This window comes from Belonocnema kinseyi, chromosome 8 (assembly GCF_010883055.1).
Source record: "Belonocnema kinseyi isolate 2016_QV_RU_SX_M_011 chromosome 8, B_treatae_v1, whole genome shotgun sequence".
NCBI lineage: Eukaryota > Metazoa > Arthropoda > Insecta > Hymenoptera > Cynipidae > Belonocnema > Belonocnema kinseyi.
The window spans coordinates 109,192,510-109,217,583 of record NC_046664.1 but is presented as its reverse complement, the minus strand read 5'-3'; the positions used below and the strand labels follow the sequence as shown (position 1 = coordinate 109,217,583).

Here is a 25,074-nt window from a genome sequence, read left to right as displayed (position 1 = left end):
TATATTATTATGTATACATTATGTATTTCGGCGGAGTGAAAATGATCAAATTAGTCGAATCGTTTGAGCTGAGCGAAAAGAATTTGAGTTGACATCCAAAAAAAGTAAAAAAAAATTTGAAATCGGTTAATATCTTCTGTTCCTCTTTTGATTTAAACATTTCAACTTTTGAAAATTCAAAAAAATGTCCCTATTGCTTCGAAAATTATGGCGAATTATTTCCTGCTTTCCGTTCAGTAGCCACCCTGATAATTGCTAAAAAATTATTCCTATTCCAGACTTTTCGTTGAATTTTGTATACTGTTCAAATCAATTTAATTTATTTATTAGAATACTGCACAATTTGAGACACTCCTCATGAGAGGGCTCATTAAACTATGTGGAGATTATTTTAATATCATTTCTTCTCTAGATCTATTCTTTATTATTATGAGTCAGTTATAATATTAATTACTTTCCTGAGTTTTTTTGTTTAATTTACCTAATACTTATAAAAATAAGAGAGAAATTTTTTTTTATTTCTCCAGCTTAATTTAAAACTCTCCATTGTTTGAAGCCAAGAAACAATCCACATATCCATATAAAAAAATGGTTGATATGCGTATTTTACATAAACTTGTAATTGTCCTTACTAGAAAATAAGAATAAAAAATACACTGAAACCAAACTTTTTTTAAGTTTACTACTATATCACCTTTAATTTACCACATACTGATTGAAATGATGCTCGATTGAATAACTAAATTGCGGTTAAATATTCAATTCGTGAAATCTGGTGAAAAATATCATATCATTTACATTATACGGAACTAGCATTAATAGATTTATTTTTCAATATGGATACACTTTTTTAATATTATTGGTTTCAAAACTTTATTCAAATTAAAAATTTAACGCCATTAAACGTTTACAATTTAAACTAAACTTTACTTAAATGTAACTGTATTTGTATTAAATTTTAAATTTAACTAAATTGTATTTACTTTTTGAAATTGTCTAAATTGTATTCAATCTTTAAATTTTCACGGAGAAAAATGGATGTTTAAATGTATATGTTTAAAGGGTAAGATCAAACATTTATTATCTTTTTGAAATGTTAGGCGTAAAGTTTTGTTTATGTTAAACTGAAACAGATTCAAATGTTGAAACCGTTCGAGCACATGCGCATAGCACATTGGAATTTCACGACTATATTTGAACACTATATATTTTCGATATTACAATTATGACTGAACAATTTGACTGAATGTATCCACTGATCGACATTTCATACCCTTTATCTGTTTTCCTTCGTGTACAAACATTAAATTCACAAATAATTTATCAATCAATTCCTTAAATTACTATAAATAAGTAAACTCTTCAAATATTTACAGGCGTTATTTGACATAACCATACATGTAATATTCCGGATATTTCAGCTGAACATTTTGGATCTTAGAGAGTACCATCTGACTTTTTAAGATCTACAGAGGCTAGCTTTGAACATCTAGATTGTTGTCCTATAGTTAAACATAAAATATGTTAACGCTGAACATCTAGATGTTACGTTTGAACATCCATTTTTCTTCGTGTAGTTTTCCAAAATAATTTTTTTAAATTGGACTACAATAAATCCTGAAGTACGAACAGATTTTTTTTAACCATATTTACTTCGTATCTCGAAAATTTCTCTTTTCAAAGAAACCAGACGAGAAATTAATATAATTTAGCTAAAATTTATCTAATTTTTTAATTCATCTAAATTGTATTTAAATTTCAAATTCAACTCTCTGAATTTGAAATAGTGAAAATTTCACGAATTGAATTAGTGATTGAATGATTCACTGCGCCAACCCGCGCTGACGTCTCGTTTTCATCGTTTGCATCGTTTACATTTGTCAGCTTGCATCATTTTTCTTTCTATGAGCGCAAAAAAATTTAAAAACACAGGTTAGTAATATTTTCCAGTTTATTATACTTTCGTATAGTTTCCCTGTGAAGAGTCTCCTCATTATGTGATGATATGTAAATCGAGACGAAAACATTTGCTATAGAACATGAGCGCTGTATTCGTTTTGAGGTTATGAAATTCAGCTTTACATTCATTTTTATAAAAATACATGGTAAGCTGAATTAAGATTTTTCTTTAGTAAGTACAGTATCAACATAAATTAATTTAATTTTTAAATATACATTATAGTTTACTTCTATAACTTGTCTTGTAATATAGTTTACTGTTGGGGTTATTTGTTGACTCCAGCAAATATTTTATTTCACTGTGTAATTAGTGATTTCGACTACTTAATTAGTGATTTTACACTATTTAATAGTAGATACTTTACCTCTCAAAACCACTATTTGCTTAGTGAAATTTCACTAATTGATTTAGTAAAATATTTTCACTAATTGAATTAGTAGTTTTTCACTAATTCGTAGTGATCTACTTCTCTCTAATTCAAATAGTGAAATTTCACTAATTCAGATTTAGAGAGAACTAAATTTTATTTAAATTTGAAATTTAACTAAATTTAATTAAATTTTTTAATTTATCTCAATTTCATTTAAATTTGAAGTTTAATTTTCAAAAATAATTGTTGAAATTTTAATACAATTCTAAAGTATGAAAAGAACTTTTTTTCAGTTAATTTATTTAATATCTCGAAAATTTTTCTTTTCAAATCAACCGTAAGAGAAATTAATCAGTTTTAAAATAATAATAAATAGAATATTTGTGAGCTCTTTTTAATTTTAATATAATTAGGTAATTCAGTGTTAACAACATTTTTAGCGTACAGAGCCAACCGACCGACTCAGCTATGGCAAAGATTTGCTACAGACAGGGCGAAGGCGAACGCGAGAAACAGGAAATCACGCGTTCGGTTTGGTATTCAACAACTTTCAACTCTGTGCTGGACACAACGAAATCATGTCAACAAAACTTTTCATAGAAAATTATATTTTGACGCGAAATTTAATCTCATCCACGGCTGCTATGGAAGCCTTGATTTCGAAATTCTATGACCTTTCACGGTCTACTTTTGAAAATATTTCAGTCGTTTCAATTCAATTTTAAGATATTACAATCGTTGCAGATAAGTTACCAGACTAATTATTTTGCAATATTATTATACAATGAAAATTATCATTAATATAAAATAATGTAGTAACATTTTAGAATGATAAACTTCGATAAGATAAATTCCCTTCACTACATTGCAGCTTCTAAAACGAATAATAAATTCTATCGACGAGGAAATTCGAGTCCTCTGGCGTTCAAGTTAAAAAAGTAAGCGAACAAAAAATGGTAGTTCAATGAATGAAGGATCATTTTAAGGATGTATACTAGGTACAATCCATCTCAAAAGTTGCCTATTTTAAAAATGATTTATAAAATCGACAAAACAAGATCTATTAATTTCTGTGAATCTTGAAGGAGGCTTCTAAGCATACATCAGAAAAACATGATTCACGATAAAATTGTTTATTTATCAGTAGTTATTTAAAGGTTTAGTTTTTCCTTTCTCTTTAGGGAAAAATTACCATTTTTCCCATCATTAGGACTAAATATAATTTTTAACTATTCCCTAAAGAGAAAGAAAAAAGTAAACCTTCAAATAACTACTGTTCAATAAACAATTTTAATCTGAATTATTTAATCTAAAGTGTACTTGGCAGCCTCCATCAAGATTTACCGAAATTAATAATAAATCTTTTTTTGTTGATTTTTTAAATCATTTTAAAAATACGCTACTTTTGAGGTTGATTTTACATAGTGTATATCTTTAAAGGTCAAAATGGTGTACGTTAATGATCCTGAATCGAATATGCCAACAAAATTTATACAGGTTACAGACTCGAAAGTTTAATAAGAAGCAAGGAAATTTTACAACTTTTAACGGCATTGAACTTTGGAGCATAATTTTGTATTGAAAAAATAATAGGAAAAATCTGAAAAAAAACTCATGGTTTCGAACAAAACATTTTTCAACAAACTTCTGTTTAAACATCTGTAAAATAAAAGAAATTGTTCATCTTTTGTACATGAATATACAACTACTATATTATCTTCCGTTCCAATGGAGATAACGAAGTGATATAAATTAGGGATAGTTGGATGAATTATCTGTAATTATTATTTACCACTTAAAACGGGTATGTGCTGTTTTTCTCTTCGTGCAAATTGCGATACTTGAAGGTCGTTTTTTATATCGGAAAACAAGTGCAAGAAACCAGTGGGGCGCATTTTTTCGTGGGATCGTCTTCGTCATTCCTCAGCAAAACTTGAAAGCGAGTTACCGGTTTTTGAATCTACTCGTGCAGGCTTTGAAGTGGAAATTCAATCCCCCGCCACCTGGAAAGCGGTGGTAATCTGCCCCTGTTCGTACCTTACCAATTGAATTAGTCGAAAAAATTCCTAATTTTTATTAGTCATTTTCGTGAACTATCAATTCATTACTGAATTTATAAACATAACAACTGTCAAGTCGTTCACGAGAAATACCACCGACTTTTTGAGAAGTAACCCCGACTTTTTGAAGAAAAGGTCACTACTTTGTACTTTTGTTATTTAATTTAGTTCTTTTCTACCCTGCGAAATGTGCCACGTATTACAAATAAATCTCATTGTGCAATTTGAAAAATGATTCAAAGTGATGTCTTAGAAATAAAAAATTTTCACTTTGTATTTTTGAGGTTATTACTTTAAAACTTTTAACAGGTTTAAAACTTTGCTGTTTTTCTTTCACAGGAAACAAGATTAAATACAAAGACAATTTAGTTAAATATATTGAGAATCTAGCCAAATCAACTGTGTTACGGGCATGTGCGTCTCTACAAAAGCGTATAATTTTTTACTAATCAATTAGTAAATTTTGACTAACCAATTGGTAGATTTTGACTAGACAATTAGTAGTTTTGCCACCCTCCGCCATGGCGACTGGTGGCGCGCCACGTCTAGAGTTTGAATAATTGAAATGGTTAAACGAAAGTAACCAATTCAATTAGCTATTTTTGACCAATTATCAGTTACTGAGTTCTTGATTGTACAATTAGCCAAATTTGACTGATAATTAGTGAAATTTAACTAATGTAGATTTAGCGAGTAGGATAGGTGTATGCGCATTTGACTGTCGAAACCTTAACAACTAAATGTAGGCATTTTTGGCCTTTTGGTTCAAATAAAACAATCCCAGAAGGTGAAATATGAATTTTCAATTCGAAAACACGCACTAAAGTACGGAAGAATATTACTTATAAAAAATTTAAAAAAAAGGTGCGTCATAATACAATTCCAGTCACTTGTTCAAAATTCAATGTCTTTTCTAAGTTCTCCAGGTCGTGCAGCAAAGCCTCTCATCATTTCCTTCATTGTTTGTCACAGTTTTCCATGTTATTAATTATAAACTCTCTAGAGCAATAACGTAGGTCAGCGTCTTGTGACTCCTTCCTTAATGAAGAAAAATTTATTCTATGTATAAAGGGTACCCTCCGTATGGAAACGGTCAGTGAGGGGTAGCTTTTGGGCTGTTGAAAGGGCGGTTGAAGACAAGAGTTGCGGGTCTTTCTCTGCACGCGAATAAGGAGAGAAAAAGCACGTGCTGCACGCACGCGAGTTTCAACGACAATTTTACATGAAATATGCATGCATGCTACCTCTCACTCCTTCTTTTTTTGCTTTTATAGCCTCTATGCTCTATTGCCTCTATAGCCTCTATTGCTTCTACGGTCTCTATGCGATACGACCTAAGTCCGAGGCTCCCGAGTATTCTGTCCCCTATCTTATACCCAACCTGCTTAACCCATCTGACAGTACGAGACCGTGAATATTTTAAGGCCTCTTCCCACAGCGTTTTGCCGCGGGTCTTCAATCCCCTCATCATGAATGGATAAGAAAACGCTGTGGCAAAGGCGAAGTCAGTGCCATTTATTGTTTATTCTTAATTCCTTACTCATTATCTTTGCATGTTTTTAAGTTAGTCAGTAACTGTCGGCACTCTGAACAGGTAATCTCACTTTTGTATTGACATATAGTGCAGAGATATGAAAAATTATTAAAAAATGATTAATTTGCGAGAAATTTACAAAAAGTATATTGAAAAATGTGTAGCTCCTGGTTGCAGAAGTCAGGTTATGGCAGCAACATAGAAAACTTTCACGTTTTCCTCGTATTTCCTGCAAAACTTTTAATTGTTCTGTGTTTAAGGTTTAAGGATTCTTCACTATGCAATTTAAACTATAGTTTTACATTCTTGATTATTATGATATTTATATTTAACATAAGAGACATATTTTTATTAATTCTTCTGATCTTCTGACTATTTTAAAGATTTTTACATTCTCATCATTTATGATTGAGAAAGTATAAGAATTGTCGGAAATTTGACATCACACTTTTTCAACGGATCTCCAAGTTTCAAGATCCCCTGAATCCAAAAATCAGGTGTTCACGATGGCGTCTGTCTGTCTGTCCGTCCGACTGTCTGTCCGTCCGACCGTCCGCCCATAAACACGATACTCTAGAAAAAATGAACGAATCAAATTCATCTTTGGCACACTTCTTTTAGGTCCTAAAAGAAAGGATAAGATCGTGAACCAGCCATTTTTGATAAAAATTCAAAAAGTGAGCGCATTTTGAAAATTTTTGAAAACACTTTTTTCTGAATTTGAAAATTCTATGTACGGATATTTATAGTATTAAAAAGAACAAACAATTTATCCTAATGACTTTTTTCGATATAAAGAAAAACCTCAGAGTTATAGCGTTTTCAAAATTTTTTTAATCAACCGAAAATCAAAAATTGATCCCGAAAAACGCACGATATGAAAAAAAGACAGAAAAAGAAAAACATTTATTTTTGAAAGCTCAAAAAGATTATCATAACAAACTTTTGGATTTTCTTCAAAAATTGAAAACTCAAATTTTGATTGCACAAAAAATAATGGAAAACAAAAAATTCGATTTTGTGGACAAACTATGCAGGATACGAAAAAATATGAATCAACAAAAATGGTTATCCCAAAAAAGATCTACAGTTTCATTAGGAATCACCTCTTGATAGGACGCGTACTTTTTGTTTCATTCGTGAAAAATGACGTTGAAAAAATATAAAATAAAAAAAAAATGTGTGGAAAAACGACGAAAGTTACGAGAAAAAAATCAAACAAAACCTGTTTACAAATGTCTGTCGGATACCGAGCGCGCAGCGCGAGTGTCACGATGAGAATGTGTACCTCAAAGCCTACAGAGCTTTGAGAAACTTAATCTTTGACTATACTTAATTAAATAGACAATTCAGAATATGAAGACGCATATAAATACTGCCATCTAAAAGAGATATTTTTGATAAAGTTTTTTCAAGCATTCCAAACGCAAAGAATAAATATGCGCGATATTCAACCGTGGCGCGCCCTAGGCGCGTTCAAACCTGCGAGCGAAGCGAGCCGCGCGCGCAGCGCGCGATGATAATGTACCCGCGAAGCGGGCAGATTTTTGTCTTTTGGGTCTTAAATATTATTAATTTTATTTATTAACTACAATTATAAATTCAATCACAAAACATTTTGTAATATTATTAATAATGAAGTACATATCTTCATGACTTTTCTTTCTTAGAATTATTAGTCAAAGTTGCTATTATTTTTTCAGAATTTTTCTTCTCTTTATTAATAAAAAGTATTCAATTTTTAATTCTATTTCTTCTTAAGGCCATGTGACGAGTGGATTACGTGACCATATTCCCACCTTACCGACACTTTTTTTATTTCCTAAATTATTTTGACACGAAGCGCCACATCAAGTTGAAAATTTGGGATAAAAAATAAGAAGCACTAAGAAAGGTGGGTATGGTCCTAAACGTTAATTATTTTTGAAGTTTTTTTTTGTAAATATTTTTTTTTGCTTTTATCATAATTATTCAAATTTAGCACCAGACCCATCTTTCTTAGTGCTTCTCATTTATCATCCCAAATTTTCAAATCGATGTGGCGCTTCGTGTGAAAATATGTCAGTCAATACAAAAAAAGTCGGTAAAGTAGGGATCTGGCCACGTGACCCACTCATCGGCCCTTAATGCAATTCAATGCGAAAGCCAGACTAGTTGATCGGGGTGCCACCTTTTGGATTAGTTTCATAGACATTTCCTCTCCGGATCGTATGTCAACTACTACCACATACACATACACGGTCAAAACGGGGGGCTAATGAGTATTAAAGATAGGAAGGAGATTATTCTACTGCCAGTTGAATTAAAATTTCGCGCCAAAATTATAACTCCACATTCAATCATAACCGCGCTCCTGCCACAATGCACTTTCCTTGGACCAAGTTTGGGGTATGCACTACCAGTAAATGTCTAGGATGTATTTTTAGTTAATTATTGATAATAATATTTATTGTGCAATGGCGTACACTGTAAGTATGTAAGGTCTCTTGTAATTTAAATAAACAGTTTATTCAGGCATGCATTATCTTATATTTATACGTTCAACCTATAAATTAGTAGTAATTGATTATTTAATGATTTAATATAATAATGATTGCACTGAAAAAATTACATAATTTTCAGTAAATAATGGGCAGAAATTGTGCCCTTTTTTCCTGCCAGTGCTCTGTGAATTCTTTTACTTATTTTCCAGCATCCAGCGATTTACAACGTTCTTTAATTTACAGTACATTAATGTGTGGCTTATCACTGACGACACATTTATTTTTATTGAGGTTAACCGTAGTACCCCCACCGGAAATTTACTGGTACTTCGTACTTAAGGGCATATGATACTTAGAAAATTATCTATTTTACCGGTTTTTGGTTCCTCCAGCTTTTTTCCTACAATAATAAATATTCTGTCTTGAAATTTTAGGACATGATAGCACACATGTTAACGGACGTCCCTGGACTCTTTTTTGTGGTTTAATTGAAAAAAAATTATTTTACGAAATTTAATATGTGTATTTTGTTGTTATGTGTGTTACAATTCTCTTTCGTAATTATTTTTGAGTGCCACCGACAGCATCGGCACGACAGAAGCCTACATTATCGGAATGGCAGAGCTGAAAAACGTGTGGAAAAAAGCCGAAGAAACTGAACCCGATTTACCACATGACGAAGTATCACATCCCCTTAAGTCGCTCAGAAACATTGTCCAGCGAAAATGCATTGAGGTTTGAACGGCCTGATTATAACCTCTCAGTCTTACGAGGTTCTTAAGCCAAATTATTGTATGTTATAATGAATAAGATATTTTGGACACATAATTTGTTTAAATTTATCATTTCAATGTAAGAACAAGAACCTTTCGCATAAAGTAAAACTTTGTTAATACTTTGTACTTTGATAATAATTGTAGAACTTTTTCTGTAGGAGAGAGATTTTGATGGTATAGACAAAGAACTTGTGAAATATCAAACCAGTTTGAAGCTAAAACTCCTAGCAATGTTTCATCCCAAACAGTTTACTTTCTCCTTCAAAAAACACTCTTTAGTCTGAAATTATGGTATTAGAAGGATAGCTTTTTGCCTTTAGAGACTATACAAACATTTGAATGAGTCTATCGTTCTTACAATAGCCTGATATGACAAGTTGACAACCTTCAACTTCTGATTTCAGATCATAAGTTATCAGAGGCTTTCTTCTATATGAAATCCTTTTTGGCTACTGTGTAACCTAGATTCTAGAAAGATCAATTTTCGAGTAGCTTATATCTACAGAAACGACTTACAAAGAAAAACTAAAGGAGAAGAGAAGCCGAATCAAGTATTTAAAAATGCAGAAAGAAAGATTGGCTATAAGATCATCGAAACCAGTTTGGCTAGACATTGAACAACAAAATTTCGTTGTCAATTTAACCATGCAGAATGCAGATAATTCTCCCAGCATTCTGATTTCCGAATTTATATCTGATATCTTATTTAAAAAAATTATCCAAAGCAATACTAAAATGTATAATTTATTTTTATTAGCTTCAAACTGATTGAAAAAGAGAATTTAATGTGTTTTACATTGTATTCCGAATGCGGGAAATATCACGACCTTGTGTGAATGCGGGATCTTCTTTGTTTATTTTTACTTTTGGTGTCATTGCGATTAGATATACAGTGGAACTCTTCAATAGCCCTTCCAAGAATTAACGATGCGTCACAGGTTGGTGTAAACAGGAGGTGCGCGGGATCTGCGATTGTCACTCAGGCGAGCACTTAAGCATAAACGAACAAAATCGAAGCGGGCTATAATGGTTTAGTTCCCGCCCATCGTCAGTCCAAAAACCGGCGCTCTAAGTCTAGAGGAGTTTCACTGTAATTCTGAAATGAAGACTTGAATCTTTGTTACACCAGTATTTTTTTCACAGGTTTGACGTTCGTCTGGCGCGCAGTGTATCTTTTATTTTTTAATTAGCAACAGAGGCTGAACCCTTTTGTCATGAAAATCGGATAGACTACTCACTACAGCAAATAACGCACGTATATTCTGCATCATCGCTTGGCATTAGATTAAACTCGGGGTAATTTTCAACAAGGAAAAATACGTTTACCTGGAAACTTCGAAGGTGGGGAAAATGGCGGTGAAATTGTTTAGACAAGTTTCCATGCGCGTTTTTATCAAAGGAAAATGGGGGGGGGGGATAGGTTAAATTAGAGTAACGATATACATACAAAAAAGTAATTGAACAAAACAAAAAAAGCTGTTCCACATTTCTGCATTCTGTAGATATTTATGAAAATATAAGAGAGTTGTAACAGGTGTTTGCCAGGCATTGAAAAAAAAACATTAATAACAGATATTCTCGAATAATAAACAGGAAAATTATGCATCAATATGCTCATATAAGAGGATGTTATTTAGAAGAATGTTTCCTTCTTGGGAAACCCTTTATACACTCATTGTTAAATGCCTTGATGATGTTGCAAGAATTATGAGGAATAACTTTTTTTGTATCAAATTGTCGTCAGTGAGAAATCCTTGACGTGAGTTCTGTCAAAGTTATGGATTTAAAACACTGCAAGATTTTTCTTAAATTCTGACCGAAATTCGATCCGCGAATGGAATGATCTGAACTTCTTTTTATTTTTACAGTCGGGGGGTAATTTTGTTGTCCAGCAATTATATCAGCATAATTCACTCGTTGAGCAGACGTCCTTGCGACTGACGTATCCCGGAGAACCGACCACTTTTCGTTGTGTTGGTTGGTTTTCATGTGGCGATAAGTGACATTATGTGTAGTAGTCAGCAAGCCTTCACATTGTTGCCTTTCACTCGGCTCCGGTGGATATACAGTATACACCACGACGCAGACTTGTTGATAATCGCTAAACTTTAGTTCCATTTAGAAATATCGCCCTTTTGATACACACACAGAACCTTACTGGTTTGAGATTAGTTCAAACTTAAGTCGAGAGTTAAGCTTCGTTCGTTAGGTCCAATATTTAGACAGGAAATTAGATTTCAGATGATTCAAGTAAATATTTAAATCGTTTCTGAATAGGCAAGGCCATGGCAAACAAGGATCTTTGTTCACATCATTTTTCAATTCCCTCTTATCATTTGGAATAGCACTTTTAAAAATAAGATTATTAGTAAACGAAAGATAGTTAAGAAAATTAGATTTGAAGGGGCAGTTGTATACAAGCATTGTAACAAGAGTATCTTCAGAGATAAGCTACATTGAAATAAATGTGAAACAATAAACTTGATCAAGAGACTAAACATTTCCCACGTGTTAAGTTTCATAAAGAGATGTAGGCATTAAGATAAGCTTGGTTGCTGCAGCGGAGAATGAAGATGGAGGAAGTGGATGGTATAGAGGGAAATCCCCCAAGAATGGCAACCACTTTTCTAAGAATAACTACGTCAAGCTCCTTGAATCTTAAAGACTCAATAGAATCAAAATTCAAGAACGGATTATAAAACAGACGTGTAAATATTTGGAGTTTGTTCAGATACGACTGTGTGTATTGGTTTATAATTGTTTACGACTCATAAGCAGTATAATTTGTAAATTTTTTTAAAATTCACTTTTTTAAAAAGAATATAGGAATTTAAAATTCGCATCACAATGTTCAGGTATTGTTAGATATAACCACTAATTTTCACCTCATTATGGCACCAAATTTTCATTATAGAATTTTATTACAATTTTAAACTAATTGCTCAATTCTTGTGATTCGGGAGCTGGACCGATATCTCTCAGTGGACTCGACCACAGTAAGATTCTAACTATTCTACTCAGCTAGAATTATGGACTAAAGAATATACCAATAAGTTGTGAAGATTCGTCAATTTTGCGCCATCTGTATTAAGCTAAATTCTCGAAGTTACTGACTTGAAGTCATCTTGAAGTTAAATTTATCAGGTAATGGAGGATCCATTAGCCCCTAAGGCAGTTAGGTGAACACGGCTTATTACTCGAAAGGTCATTCGAGACTCTTAAATCTTAGGGAATGTCACGTGGTTCTAGCGAAAGATCGAGAGGATCTCGAAAACCTAGAGCGGATTTCTTCCTTATGTAGGACAAGGTAACCTTACGAATCTATAATCTGTAATTAAATTTTGTGATTAAAAATATTTCTAAACTGAATTGGTATTCCGATTCTATATCATTCGCTCCCAGCCATTTTGAAGCAAAAGAAACTTTAGAATTGCATCACTGGGCGTGAAAAAGAATTTCATAAGAACTTGAATCACTAGGAAAATCAATGCGCTCGTTTTTCATTGTGAAGGCGTAAACTTTAAAATTTTAATTTTCTCAGTAGAGCATGAATTCGAACAGCAATTTTCACGTAACACGTGTTAATATCATAAAAATGATGTTAGTTCAATATAGTAGCTCGTTATCACCAGACATTACGTTTGTTTCGCTATCTCTATACCGTTTAATTTTTCGAAGATCTTTTTTGAAAGATGTATTCATAGTTCTTGTGCGAACGATTAATGTTTAACGACAGAAATGAATTGAGGACGTGGCTTCGCGTCAGAAGAATTTAAGAAGTCAGACGAATGGAGAAAATGGTATAACCTTGCGGCTGCGACCTCGATCGCCTTCACCGAAGAACCTTCATGTACAATCCGAAAGATATCGTATCCCTTGTATGCATACAATATGGCCGTCGATTCGTAGCTCGAGATTTCCAGTTTACTCTCACTTTTTTCCCTCGAAGTCACCAAGAATTTCTTCATTTTATTCGCGAGCGCCGAAAGGCCCAAGGTTAATTAAACGTAAAAATGCACTACTATTTTATACCAAAGCAACAAAGCTTCGCTTAGGCAGTTCAATCCTTTGTATATGTCAGTTTTTAAAATTAGTGAAATCAAAATTATAATTTTACAGCCTATGAAAATCACTTTGGAATTTAAGCAATAACACTTATTTCTTTCTTCCTTTCTTTTTTCGGTACTTTGAATGCCATCTATACTATTTTGAAAGAACAGTTGTTTCATTGAGTAATTACTTAAAAACATAATTTTTGTTCGGAAAAATTTTCAGCAATAAGAATCATTACGCAATATACACATGGAAAAAGCAAGAAAAACTTAATTACAGTGTCACGAATATTTCGCGGAAACGAAAGGCACGCAATGCAAGGTTACGGATACGTTTGTTGGCAGTTGTATTAAAAAGGTTAATTACTAGTTCGTTTGATTGCCGAGAGGATCCTAAACTCAGTTTGTCGACAAGGAAGTTATCTAAAAATACACAGGCAGATCTACCATCTCGACGCTTTCATCTTACAAATTGTATTAAATGGGAAGCTTAATTTAGACTTGGTGTATAACTCAAATCAGAGGGGGGGGGGGGCAGAGAGAGGTAATTTCTAAAATCTTATGAAGTGATTTATAAAGACAAGAACATTATCCCAATTATGAAAGGCTTGAGCAAGTTTCCGATTTTCTGCACATTCCCTTTCTCGAATACATGCTTACTACAAAAACTGGACTCACCCCTTCGCTTCCGTCAAACTGTATTGTAGGGTTCTGCTTGAGCTTATTCTGAAACATAAAAAGATAGTAGATTATAATAATTGCAGATAATTGGTTTTGCAAAAATATTTAATTAAATTTAATTTCTTGGCCTTCTACAATTCAAGTTTGGAATTAGAAATCACAATTGTAATTATTTATAATTATCTCTCTACAATTACAATTGCTCGGCATTCAGATACTCATACTGGATGGGCCTATTGCAATTATGTTGTGATTTTTTATAATCATATTTTTACATTCTCATTCATGATAGTCCAAATTTTAATTCTTTGTTTTTTTCAACCAATCTTTACGTTTCGGCACTCACAGAGTTCGGAAATCATAAACTTTTCTCGGCGTCTACTGACGTGATTTGAGAAAACACCGTGAACTGCAAAAAATCGAAAAATTAGTTTTTTTTATATCGTTGGAATCGTTAAGAATTGTCGCACCTGAATATTAAAAGAATTTTTTTTCAAATTGTTAATGACTTTTAAAATAATGATTGCTAAATTTTGGAAAAACCCCGTTAACTGCAAGCTTAAATCATGGGCAGCTGAATACGTCACAGAAAAATTCGAGAAAAAGCCGAAACGGGCAGTTACGGACTTCACTAAATTATCGGGCGGTATATTTCTGAGGTACGTGATTCGAAAAGAGCCGTAACTTTCCGTTACGGCATTTGCTACATTTCAGCATCACAATCAACACCGTTAACTGCATTTTAGATAATTAAAATTTTCTAACCATTTTTTTGCAAAAATGAAAATTTTATATGCAACATAGTAAAGAACAACAAAAAATACTGCAGAAAATGAATTAGAATCCCCGGTACACGCGAATAAAGATTCGAACAGTTTTCGTCGATTTTCTCGGCTTTGTACATTTTGCAGATAACGGTGTTTTCTGAAATCATAAAAATCTATATGACTGTATGGTTACCTAAATGTTGTAGACATGCTAAATTTTGAAGGATTTGTCCCATCGAATCAGCCTTTGATACACTTTTTAAGGGTCCCAAAATTAAGGTTAAGTTCATCAACCACAGATTTCGAACCAAAATAAACAAATTTAGGACAGCTTTAACCCTTTAACCGCAGGGGGGGGGTCGACCTCACCCAGGCCGAAATTTCAAATCGGTGCCATTTGCGAACCAAGCAAGAATACGGGTCCTTCCCCCATCTAAAAAATTGTACTCTAGGATAGAAACCTCACGCATAGTTTCGAGTCACTTGCATCTTTCAGTCAGCTATAGGGTGCAGTCAAAGTGCAGTTTGGGTCGTTTGGGTCGATGACACTTGAGGTAAATTTACTATTTTTCTTTTGTTTTTCTGTAACAGCGAGAGTAAGGTGAATGCCCTTATTACTCCTTATAAGTCAAAGTATAAAAATTCGTTATTTATTATGGTTCAATCAAGTTAGAACGAGAATAGGAGCACGAGCGATAACAGATACATTTACCATTAGATTTCACAAGTTTCTTGCAACATTTTTTCATTGAAAGACACAGTCTTCCCCTTTAATTTCGTTTTTGAACCGTTCAATTTCGTTCATTTATCTCTGAGTTATGAATTAAAAAAAAAAAACTATTTATTTTCTATGAGTTTACATGTTTATTGTTAATTATATAAACAATCATGTTAAAAAACAAATATTGCAAAATTGTACCGTTAAGTAGAAGGTTCAAATAAGAACCATGAATTTTTTCAGATTTTTAGGAACACGTTTTTGATTTTTTTAAAGCATCAGGTCGAATCGACCCCCCCCCCCCCCCCCCCCCCCCCCTACGGTTAAGAGGTGCAAAAAAAGCCCTACGGTTAACGGGTTAAAATTTGCAAACAATTTCAAATTTGAGAAATTTTCGTAAATTCACACAAAGTTGTTCACTAGATATCAAATATATTTAGAAACTATCTTAGAAATTAGCTTTTTCAAAAATTTGAAACATTTTTTATAAGTTTTAGACATTTTTGTCCAATTTTCTAGTATACGACAAAAGAACTTGCAAATTATCCTGATGACATTTTTAATTTTGATAAAAATGTAAAAAGTTATATGCTTTGCAACATTTTGAAAATTTTCAAAAAATGGAGATAAAAAATATTTTTCTAATAGATTATGAAATAAATTAAATAACAATTTAAATTTCTACTGCATATAAAATACATTTCGAAACTATTCTCATGAAATTTGTTGATTAGACCAAAAGTCAACAAATTTTATCATTTTCAAAAATATGCAATTTTTGTTTTAAGAGATCCGTAAAGCCTTCTTTTTGGTAGATTTTAACCAGATTTACCAATTATCTTGAAGCAATTTTTCAATTGGACACAAATTGAAAATGTTCTAGATTAATTAATCGAAGTAAAGTTGCCTTAGAACTGAAGTTTGAACGAACGGAAAAGCTTACAATACTAATATAATCGTCCAAGGCGCAAGCTATATAAACCTTCTTTAAAAACAAATGGAAAAAATTTCAAATCCAATTTATGACTGTAATTCCCCAGAAGTTTAAATCAAAGTTGTCGACGTAAGTTACACTATTTATGATATTTAAAAAAAATGTAGTTGAAGTGTACGCTTACGGGCATGTGATACTTACAGTTTCCCCGGCTTTTTTTCCAGAAAAATGAAAATTTTTAAAAACTGAATTCGTAGATGCTATAAAATATCATAAAGGACGTCCCCGGACTCTTTTTTTGAGGGACAATAAAAAAAAAAATTATTGTGCTAAATACAAATTTTATGCATATGTATTATTTTGAGGTTACGTCGTTTTTCTTCTCTGCCTTTCCGATAATCTGATAATTATTTATGAAATAAAATTTTTTGATTGCCTGCCATAAGGGTTAGTTCCGGGAGATTAGTTACTATGTTTATTTGCAAGTCCAAAGTTTTCGGCCAAAAATATTGTGTAGTTTGGAAGTAACGCACAGGAGAATTGTAACATACATAATCTCCAAATGTGCACAAGTTGTTAGCAATATCAAAAAAATTTTTGAAAAAAAATACAAATAAAGTGTGCGGGGACATCCGTTAGCATGTTCACTATCGTTTCCCAAATTTTTAAGACAAAATATTAATTATTTTAGAAAAAAAGCCATCGGAACCTAAAAACTGGTAAAATCGATACTAATTCCTAAGCGCTATGCAAATTAATCAGATTTTGCTAAATTAAAACTTTTTTGAATTGAACCAAAAAAAAAAGTGTGTGGGGACGTCCGTTAGCATGGTCGCTATCATGTCCGAAATTTTTAAGACAAAATATTGATTATTAAAGAAAAAAAGCCGTCGGAACCTAAAACTGGTAAAATCGACAATTTTCTAAGTATCACATGCCCTTAAACGTAAGAAAACGAGCGTGAAGCGCGAGAGCGTACCTGCGCGCTCTAGGTACGCTCAAACTTGGCGCGATGCACGCGTGCAGCGCGCAAGGAGAATGTGCCGCGCAGCAGGCATATTTTTCAAAATGCTTTCAGAAATTATTTTCGATTGTTTAAACAACTCGTAATAAATTCGCATTTTGGAGAATTAGGAAAGAGTGAATGAAGAATTGCGTCATTTTATGCGGAAGCCGGCACTGGATTATTTTACTGACGAAAAAAAAGCAAATCAGTTTGTTGAGAAAACTTATATACAAATGAAAAGATAAGCGTGAAAGAAATTCGGCCATTTCATTCAATGCAAACGAGGAGAAATTTCAAGATTCCTTATACTCCTCTCCAGATCTATACTTGCATAACTCGTGATATGTGTATGTAATAATGTATAATAATAACTGGAGCACTTGAAAAGCATCGCTTGGGGACAGAATCGCTTTGCGCGAAGAGTAAATCCTATATCAGAAAGATTTACGTTTATGCGAAAAAGACACGTGTCTTGTTGAAATTTTAGTCAAAGCTATAGGTGCAGAGGTAGACTTAAAGGTGACATGAGACAATGAGAAGTCGCAAAGCATTCCGATCTTTATAAATCTCATGATCATTATCATTAATTATACCTTTGAGGATAACTTATACATTGGAAAAATCTAAAAGATGTCCCTTTTCGACACGTATAAATGCCTTGGCAAAGTTACTTCACTGATTGATGTATCAATAAACTTGCAGCATTTTACAAATCTTAATGTGCTTTAGAATCCATTTACAACTGTTTCGGAAGACTTCAAAATTTACTTAGTGGCTTATTCAGTAGACACAAACCTTATTTAGGAAATGAGAGGAAATTAACAATGTTGCCTAGCTTAGCTTTGTAGTAGTCCGTACTTTACTTGTAGGTTAAATAATATAGTTACAATCAGTTCATCACAAAAAAGTTTTGATTCTAGTCCAAGATAGGCTTATTTCAAGATGTAATATCAAGAAGACCAGACCCGCTAAAAATTCACAATACACTCAGAATAAAAGTTTAATTGAATGAAAAACCTTTTTCTGGAATATACATGAAAATTTAATTGAATTTAACTGGTCGATTCTACAAAATTATAACTGATTGAAACAAATTTGATTTAAAGAACCAAGTATTCCACCAAATAAAAGATTCGGTTCAGACAACTGAAAAAATTGGCTGGATCAACACCATTTTGGTTATCCATATAATAAAAATATTCTATCGTTTGAACCAACAAAATCAAATTAAAGCCACTTCATTGGCCTGAACGAAATTAAATTAAAGTTCTAAATGAAATAAGTCAGCCCTGCAAGGTAAAGGTACCAGTTATGAAACTGTTTGGCAAATGGTCCGACATATAAATAATATAAAAGCATATTTTTCAGTACCAAATATTATATCAGTAAGTATGAAAATTAGGCTTTTGTAATTTCGCTGTACTTTTTCTTTTGGATACAAATTAATTGATGTATTAGTTGTTTCATAATACATACAGATTTTTTTATCATGATCCGTACTTATGGAACGGAGAAATACAGGTGTTTCATATCGACGGACACGTTATTAACACTTGCTCCTATTTACAGCTCAGAAGTAAGTATTCAATAAAATGTGTTTTCATTATATTAGTATGATTTATGTTATTTTTGTTTTTATTATAAACGAGGCATTATAGTGAACTTTTATTTCAATCTTAGGTACCATACAAACAAGTGGAATAAGTTCTCATTGGAATTAAAAGTCCTAACCTACAAATGACAAAGACCTAACATAAGTGTTTGTATAAATGGAGGGGAATAACTTAGAACTGCAAATATAAATTTTTAAAAAATTCGTTTTATTACACTTTGACCATGTTTTTTAAGTTTTTACCTTATCCTTAATAGTTTTTTCTTATTTTTCATCCACCTAAGTAAAAATTCTCATTACCTTTAAAAAACATTTGTAAACAACAATAAAATATAATTCAATTCGTTCACGAAAACTACCCGTCATAGGTTAGGTTAGTGAATTTTAACAAAAACTTGTATTCGATTTATATATATATATAAACGATTGAAATAAAAGTTCATTGTACTATTTACTTCAACATAATACGGAAAATTATATAAAATAAGCCATATTAATAGAAAAAAACACACTTCCCTGCTGTTCCAGAAGAGAAACCTGCATTTTTTTCTTTTATCTAATGTTAGAGAATAATAATGCAAATACTTTTGGGTTTTTTCTATCACTTCTAATCTCCGCCTTGAAATACTTCGTAGTCCATCTTGCGGATTTGATTAATGCCGAACGACGAATCGCATCGGTCTATTGATCAATCGCGCAATTTATCCCGATAGCGTCACTATGTTACGTCATAATAACAGCTGTTTACAAAATAGCTGAAACAGTTCCGACGCAACAATCGTCAAACACACTCGTATAAAACAGTATTGATCTCGCCATTTGGCACCTTTTAAATACAATTCTCAGACTTATCGATCGTAAAGTTCTGATAAGGCTAACTAGGTTTTTACACTTTAAACAAAGTCAATTTGTTAACTTTTCGTATTAGAATTAATATAATGTGAGTTACATTGACCCCCGTCACGTTCTTATATATGCGCATCGACTAGAAACATTAAGATTATAGCGATTGATAAAATTAGTAGGAGTATTAATTAAATTTGCGGCAGGGGCAAAGACGGATCGGGAGCAATGAACGTTCCTGACTTTTCTGCGCACCGGGGGAAATTAATGCTTTACCCGAACGGCCGCAATTTTTTGTTTATTAAGTAACTTCATTCATCGATTGCATTCAACAGTTGTTTCCTATTGGAAACTAATTTTTCGAAAATTTCATTGTTTTCCAAAACAATTTCATTCTTTTTTTACCTCTTTTCAAGAATCTGTTTCGTAATTGCTGATAATGAATATTTATAGCAACGAAAAATATTTCAATCCCAATTTTAGTTTGCGAATTTTTTAGTTATGTAATGAAACTCGATTTGTAAAAAAATACAATTAAAGATAATTATACACATAATAGACTGCAACAAAATTCGTGAAAGCCGATGGAATTAAAGATGGTGGAATCAATTTCCAAAGAGATAGATCTTCGATCTAAAGGATCCCGGATCTATGACGGATTGCCACTATGTTCTGAGTATAATTAATGGGGCAGACGGTTTCGCCGCCAAAGAGAAAGTGAACCAGTGGGCGGTGTTGCCGAATTTAATTGAAAAAAAATAAAATGGCATACCCGTACGGACATACACTGTACACAAATATTTTATTACCAAACAATTGACGCTAAATATCGAAAACACAAGAGCTCCCATTGAAGCGCATCCGATTTACCAATTCCTAGAACTGCTGGCCCGCGTAGTTTTTCAGCGTAAGGACAGTGTTAATGTTTCGCCACTAGTACCGGAGCGATATAAGCGGGCAGTACTCGCAGGCGCAGAATTATATATATATATGTGTGTGTGTGTGTGTAAGCATTTATGTACACTTACGAATGAAGATATAAATAAAAATGGATTTTAAAAGTAAAAAGTAAGTGGATAACTCCATCAGTTGTTAGCATATGCCTTAGTTCGTTTTCAGTGTTGACTATTTGATTATAGTGTTGAAAATTCGTGATTTTGGCTTTAAAAATCATCTCGTCAACAGAAGTTTTATCTTAAATAAAGTTAAACTATTTGTTGAAAATGAGTACTTTTGTAAAAAATGTAACTATTTGGTTGAAAATTACTTTTTTTAGTTACAAATTAAGTTTGTAATTAAAAGTGCAAAAAATCTGTTGTTTTTTTAATGCCACTATCTTGGCAGGGAACTTAACGATTTTATAAAAAAATTAAACTCTTTAACATTTTTAATATTTTGTAAAAAATTAATCAATTAACTTTTTTATGAGAAAGCATATTTTTGGTTTGAAAATTTAATTAAATATTTCATTGATAATTCATGTTTTAGGTCCAAAATTGAGCTACTTTATTGGAAATTGAACTACTCTGTCAAAAATTCATTTCTTTTTAAATTAAACTTTTTGGTTGGAAATTTTGCTTTTTCCTAAATATTTTTTTTTTTAGTTAAAGAATCAAGTCGTTTGAAAAAATTCGTCTACTTTTTATTCAGATTTTCTAAATTTTGAGTACATATACACCACTTGAATACAATTGATGTTTGAACCCAAACTGGGAGTTTTCCTTCAAGTTTAAATTATTATATGCATTAGAGACCGAATGGACAAAATTAAAAAACATATTTTTTGACTACGGAGAAAAATCCAACAGAAATGGTTCACTCGTCCCTGACTGTCTACGTTCCCAGAGTACCGATTTACAAGCAAGGCCAGTGCGAGGCAACCACCGAAACTGCTGCTATATGGGATCCCTTGTGTACTTCTTTATGCTCTTCTGAAGGTAAATTCTGATTGATATTGTAAACATCATTGCTGCTGACAGTTTTCTGCAAGTCCGACAATTTCATTAGGCTTCAATATTTTAGAAAAACTTGTCTTTTTTAATGACTGTTTACGAAGCTACTAAAGAGAGATTGTTCGGTCAGAATAACAAATTCTGAAAAAGTTTTCTATGGTTTCATCATTTCCGACATGCAGGTGAACTCGAAGAAAAGCAGCTAGCTAGCTGTCTCGTGAAAGGTATAAACGTCAATGTATCCTTAATACAGTTAAATTCTTTCATAGCTCCGAATTTGGGGCTGACCTTCAGTGTGAACTAATTCATTGTAGCCCGCTCCGCTTTTGTTTGTTCACGCTTGACTGCTCGCCTGAGTTACAACCGCCGACTACGCGACCCCGCGCAGTTCCTGTTATACTAACCAAGGGTGCGGCTTCAATTCTCGGATAGCTATAGAAGGGAGGGCTATTGAAGTGTTTCAATGTAATTGGAATGTATTAGACGATTTTATCGAGATGAGAAGAATCATCAAATAGTAGGCATTAGGCATTACGCATTACCCGAAAATTTTCTCTCTAGTCTCTACCGGATTTTAATTGCTCGCGTAAGAGTCCAAACATTGTAATACTATCTTCGGATAAGTGGAGTACTATGCTCATTAAGGGGCATGCTCTTCGTGACCACGTGACCAAACTAGTCCCTGGATATGGGCATTTTTTTGGTGTTCAGTGTGTCCACACGGATTGAGATATTGTGTTTAAAATTTGACAGATTAAATAAAAAGCACTAAAGAACGTTTGTATACAACAATATGTTTATAGTTCTAAAGAAAGTTTATTTATAAATCGATGGAATAGGATATTACCATTCAAGTTATAGCACTTTGCAGATAATATTTGGTTTTATGTATTTCGGATTTTTTGTTTCGCGTATATTGAGCACTGACACCAATTTTTGACTAAATGGTCTAAACCTTTAAAAAATTAATGTAAGCAATAAAATTTGCACATTCGTTGCAAATCAACAAATAAGTATCTGAATACACGTAACCTATCATTATTTTTGGAACATTTTTAGCAATTTCTAGCGGAGAGAAAAGAAACTTTAAACCTCGATAAAGTCGAGATCACATGATTAAGTTCAGTCATAAAATTTTGGTGTGGAGAATGAAATGATCATCATTTTTTTTTTGTCCTCACTACGTCCACGCGGATTGAGATATCGTGTTCAGGATTTAGGAAGTTATACCGAAAAGACTAAGGAACGTTTGTATATATCAAAATGTTTATAATTACGAAGAAAGTTTTCTAGTGAAATACTATAGGAATAGGAAAAAAAAACTTTTAACGTCGATAAAGTAGATGCCTCGATTTAAAAAAATCGAAGAACATCTTAGAATGTAATACTCAAAAATCCGTCTAAGTCCCATCTTGAGAAATGTTCATATCTTCAGAAAATAATTAAAATTTTCTAATCGTTATATATTCTTGTGGATTTTTTGTACTGTTGTGAAACAATTCTAAGTTAAATCACACCAATAATAAGAACATTTCGCCCGGGGGCGAAAGACAAGGCGAGCCCGACGCTGAGCCCCGCCGGTTGGATCACTATCAACAATAGTTATCAGCTGATCGATTCAACGTCAAAAATAAAACGTCAACAATTATGGAAGTTGGTTGGAAACCTCAGAAGAGTAAATTTGATCACATTTCTGGTGTTGCTATGTTTCAATTTGAAATTTATCTTTTATTTTTAGGACCAAAAAAATGAAAATCATTCTACACAAAAATTTCTTGGACAAACTTACTATCGGCGAGAAAACTATAGGCATCTGCCTTTGAAGCTTAGCAAATCAGTAAAAAAAATGCTAGCGCAACAAAAAAACAGTCATACAAAAGCTGAAAGTGTTCTACGTAAATGAGCTTGAAGACGTTTATGTAAACAAAATTTTGTGCTTAGCAAACTCAGAAATGTAAAAAAAGTCAGGATTTTCGGGTACATTTAAGAACAGTCAGAGTATTATTTCTTATACAGGAGGCGATGGGAAAAATTTGAAAGAATGCATGAGTTTGAGGAAAACTGTTGTGAACCAGATGCAGTTGAGAAATTAAAAAAAAATTGTTGCTTAAAAGTAAAAAAATGTGCAACTATATTATCTTCAGTTCTAATACAGATATTAAAGGTACCATCCAAGCATTCAGAACCAGGGGTCGAAGAATGGCAACAGCGGTCGGCAGTAAAAAAAACGCCCCCCCCCCCGCTTTCTGTCACTTGTTTTCCAACAAAAAAAATGTCTAAAAATGCCTATCCATTACAGTCTGCAGTTTGAATCGCTTTAATATCTGTATTAGAACTGAAGATAATATAGTAGCACATTTTTGTACGTTTAAGCAACAATTTTTATTATTTTTTAAATTTTTCAACTGTAACCGGTTCACAACAGTTTTAAAAGACTGTTTTTTTTTTTTGTCACTCTAGCATTTTTTTTTTTTTGAATGAATTGTTAAGCTTCAAAGGCAGATACCTATAGTTTTCTCGCCGATAGTAGTTACGTGATCTCGACTTTATCGTCGTTCAAAGTTTCTTTTTTTCTCCGCTAGAAATCGCTAAAAATGTTCCAAAAATAATGATAGGTTACGTGTCTGCAGATACTTATTTGTTGATTCGCAAAAAATGTGCAAATTTTATTGCTCATACTAATTTTTTCTAAGGTTTAGACGATTTAGTCCAAAATTTTTCATCGATTTATAAATAAACTTTCTTTAAAACTATAAATATGTTGATGTATACAAACGTTCTTTAGTGCTTTTTATTGAAATCTGCCAAATTTTAAACACGATATCTCAATCCGTGTAGACACAGTGAACACCAAAAAAAATGCTCATAACCGGGGACAAGTTTGGTCACGTGGTCACGAAGAGCATGCCCTTAAGAAACTTTTGATTGGAAAATTCTGTAACCAATATTATTTTAGGGTGCTTGGATCACGATGTTAAGAACATGAGAAGGTTACCGACGACATATTATTGTCTCGAATGTACAAAGATGTTGTTCAACATCGAAGCTAGAATCATCAATGAGAGAGAGAGAGATCTCTTTAAGGGCGTTTAGTTCAGATTTAGAAGATGCAGTGATCGACCGTCTGGACGAAAATAGAACGCCATTGTTGCTATCCCCCAACCTCAGAATCGTGGTTGGCGTCGGCCGAATGAATTCTGCGAACAGGGGGTAAACTTCCCTCATGTCTCTGCCAATAAGAGTGTGCCTGGTTCGCCACGACTCACGGGATTATACGAATAACAAGATAATGAATCGAAAATTGTATTTATTGACAAATAAGGACG

At 32.7% G+C, this 25,074-nt stretch overlaps 1 protein-coding gene across 2 annotated transcripts in view; it reads right to left on the bottom strand.

Moving 5' to 3' along the window:
• LOC117177945 (RNA polymerase II elongation factor Ell-like) overlaps nucleotides 1-25,074 on the bottom strand; it is a 114,788-nt gene that overhangs the window by 68,172 nt on the left and 21,542 nt on the right. For both annotated transcript variants that reach the window (XM_033369074.1, XM_033369075.1), the window contains exon 2: nucleotides 13,914-13,961. In XM_033369074.1, coding sequence (XP_033224965.1) covers nucleotides 13,914-13,961 — 48 coding nt within the window. The remainder of the gene's footprint in view (nucleotides 1-13,913; nucleotides 13,962-25,074) is intronic.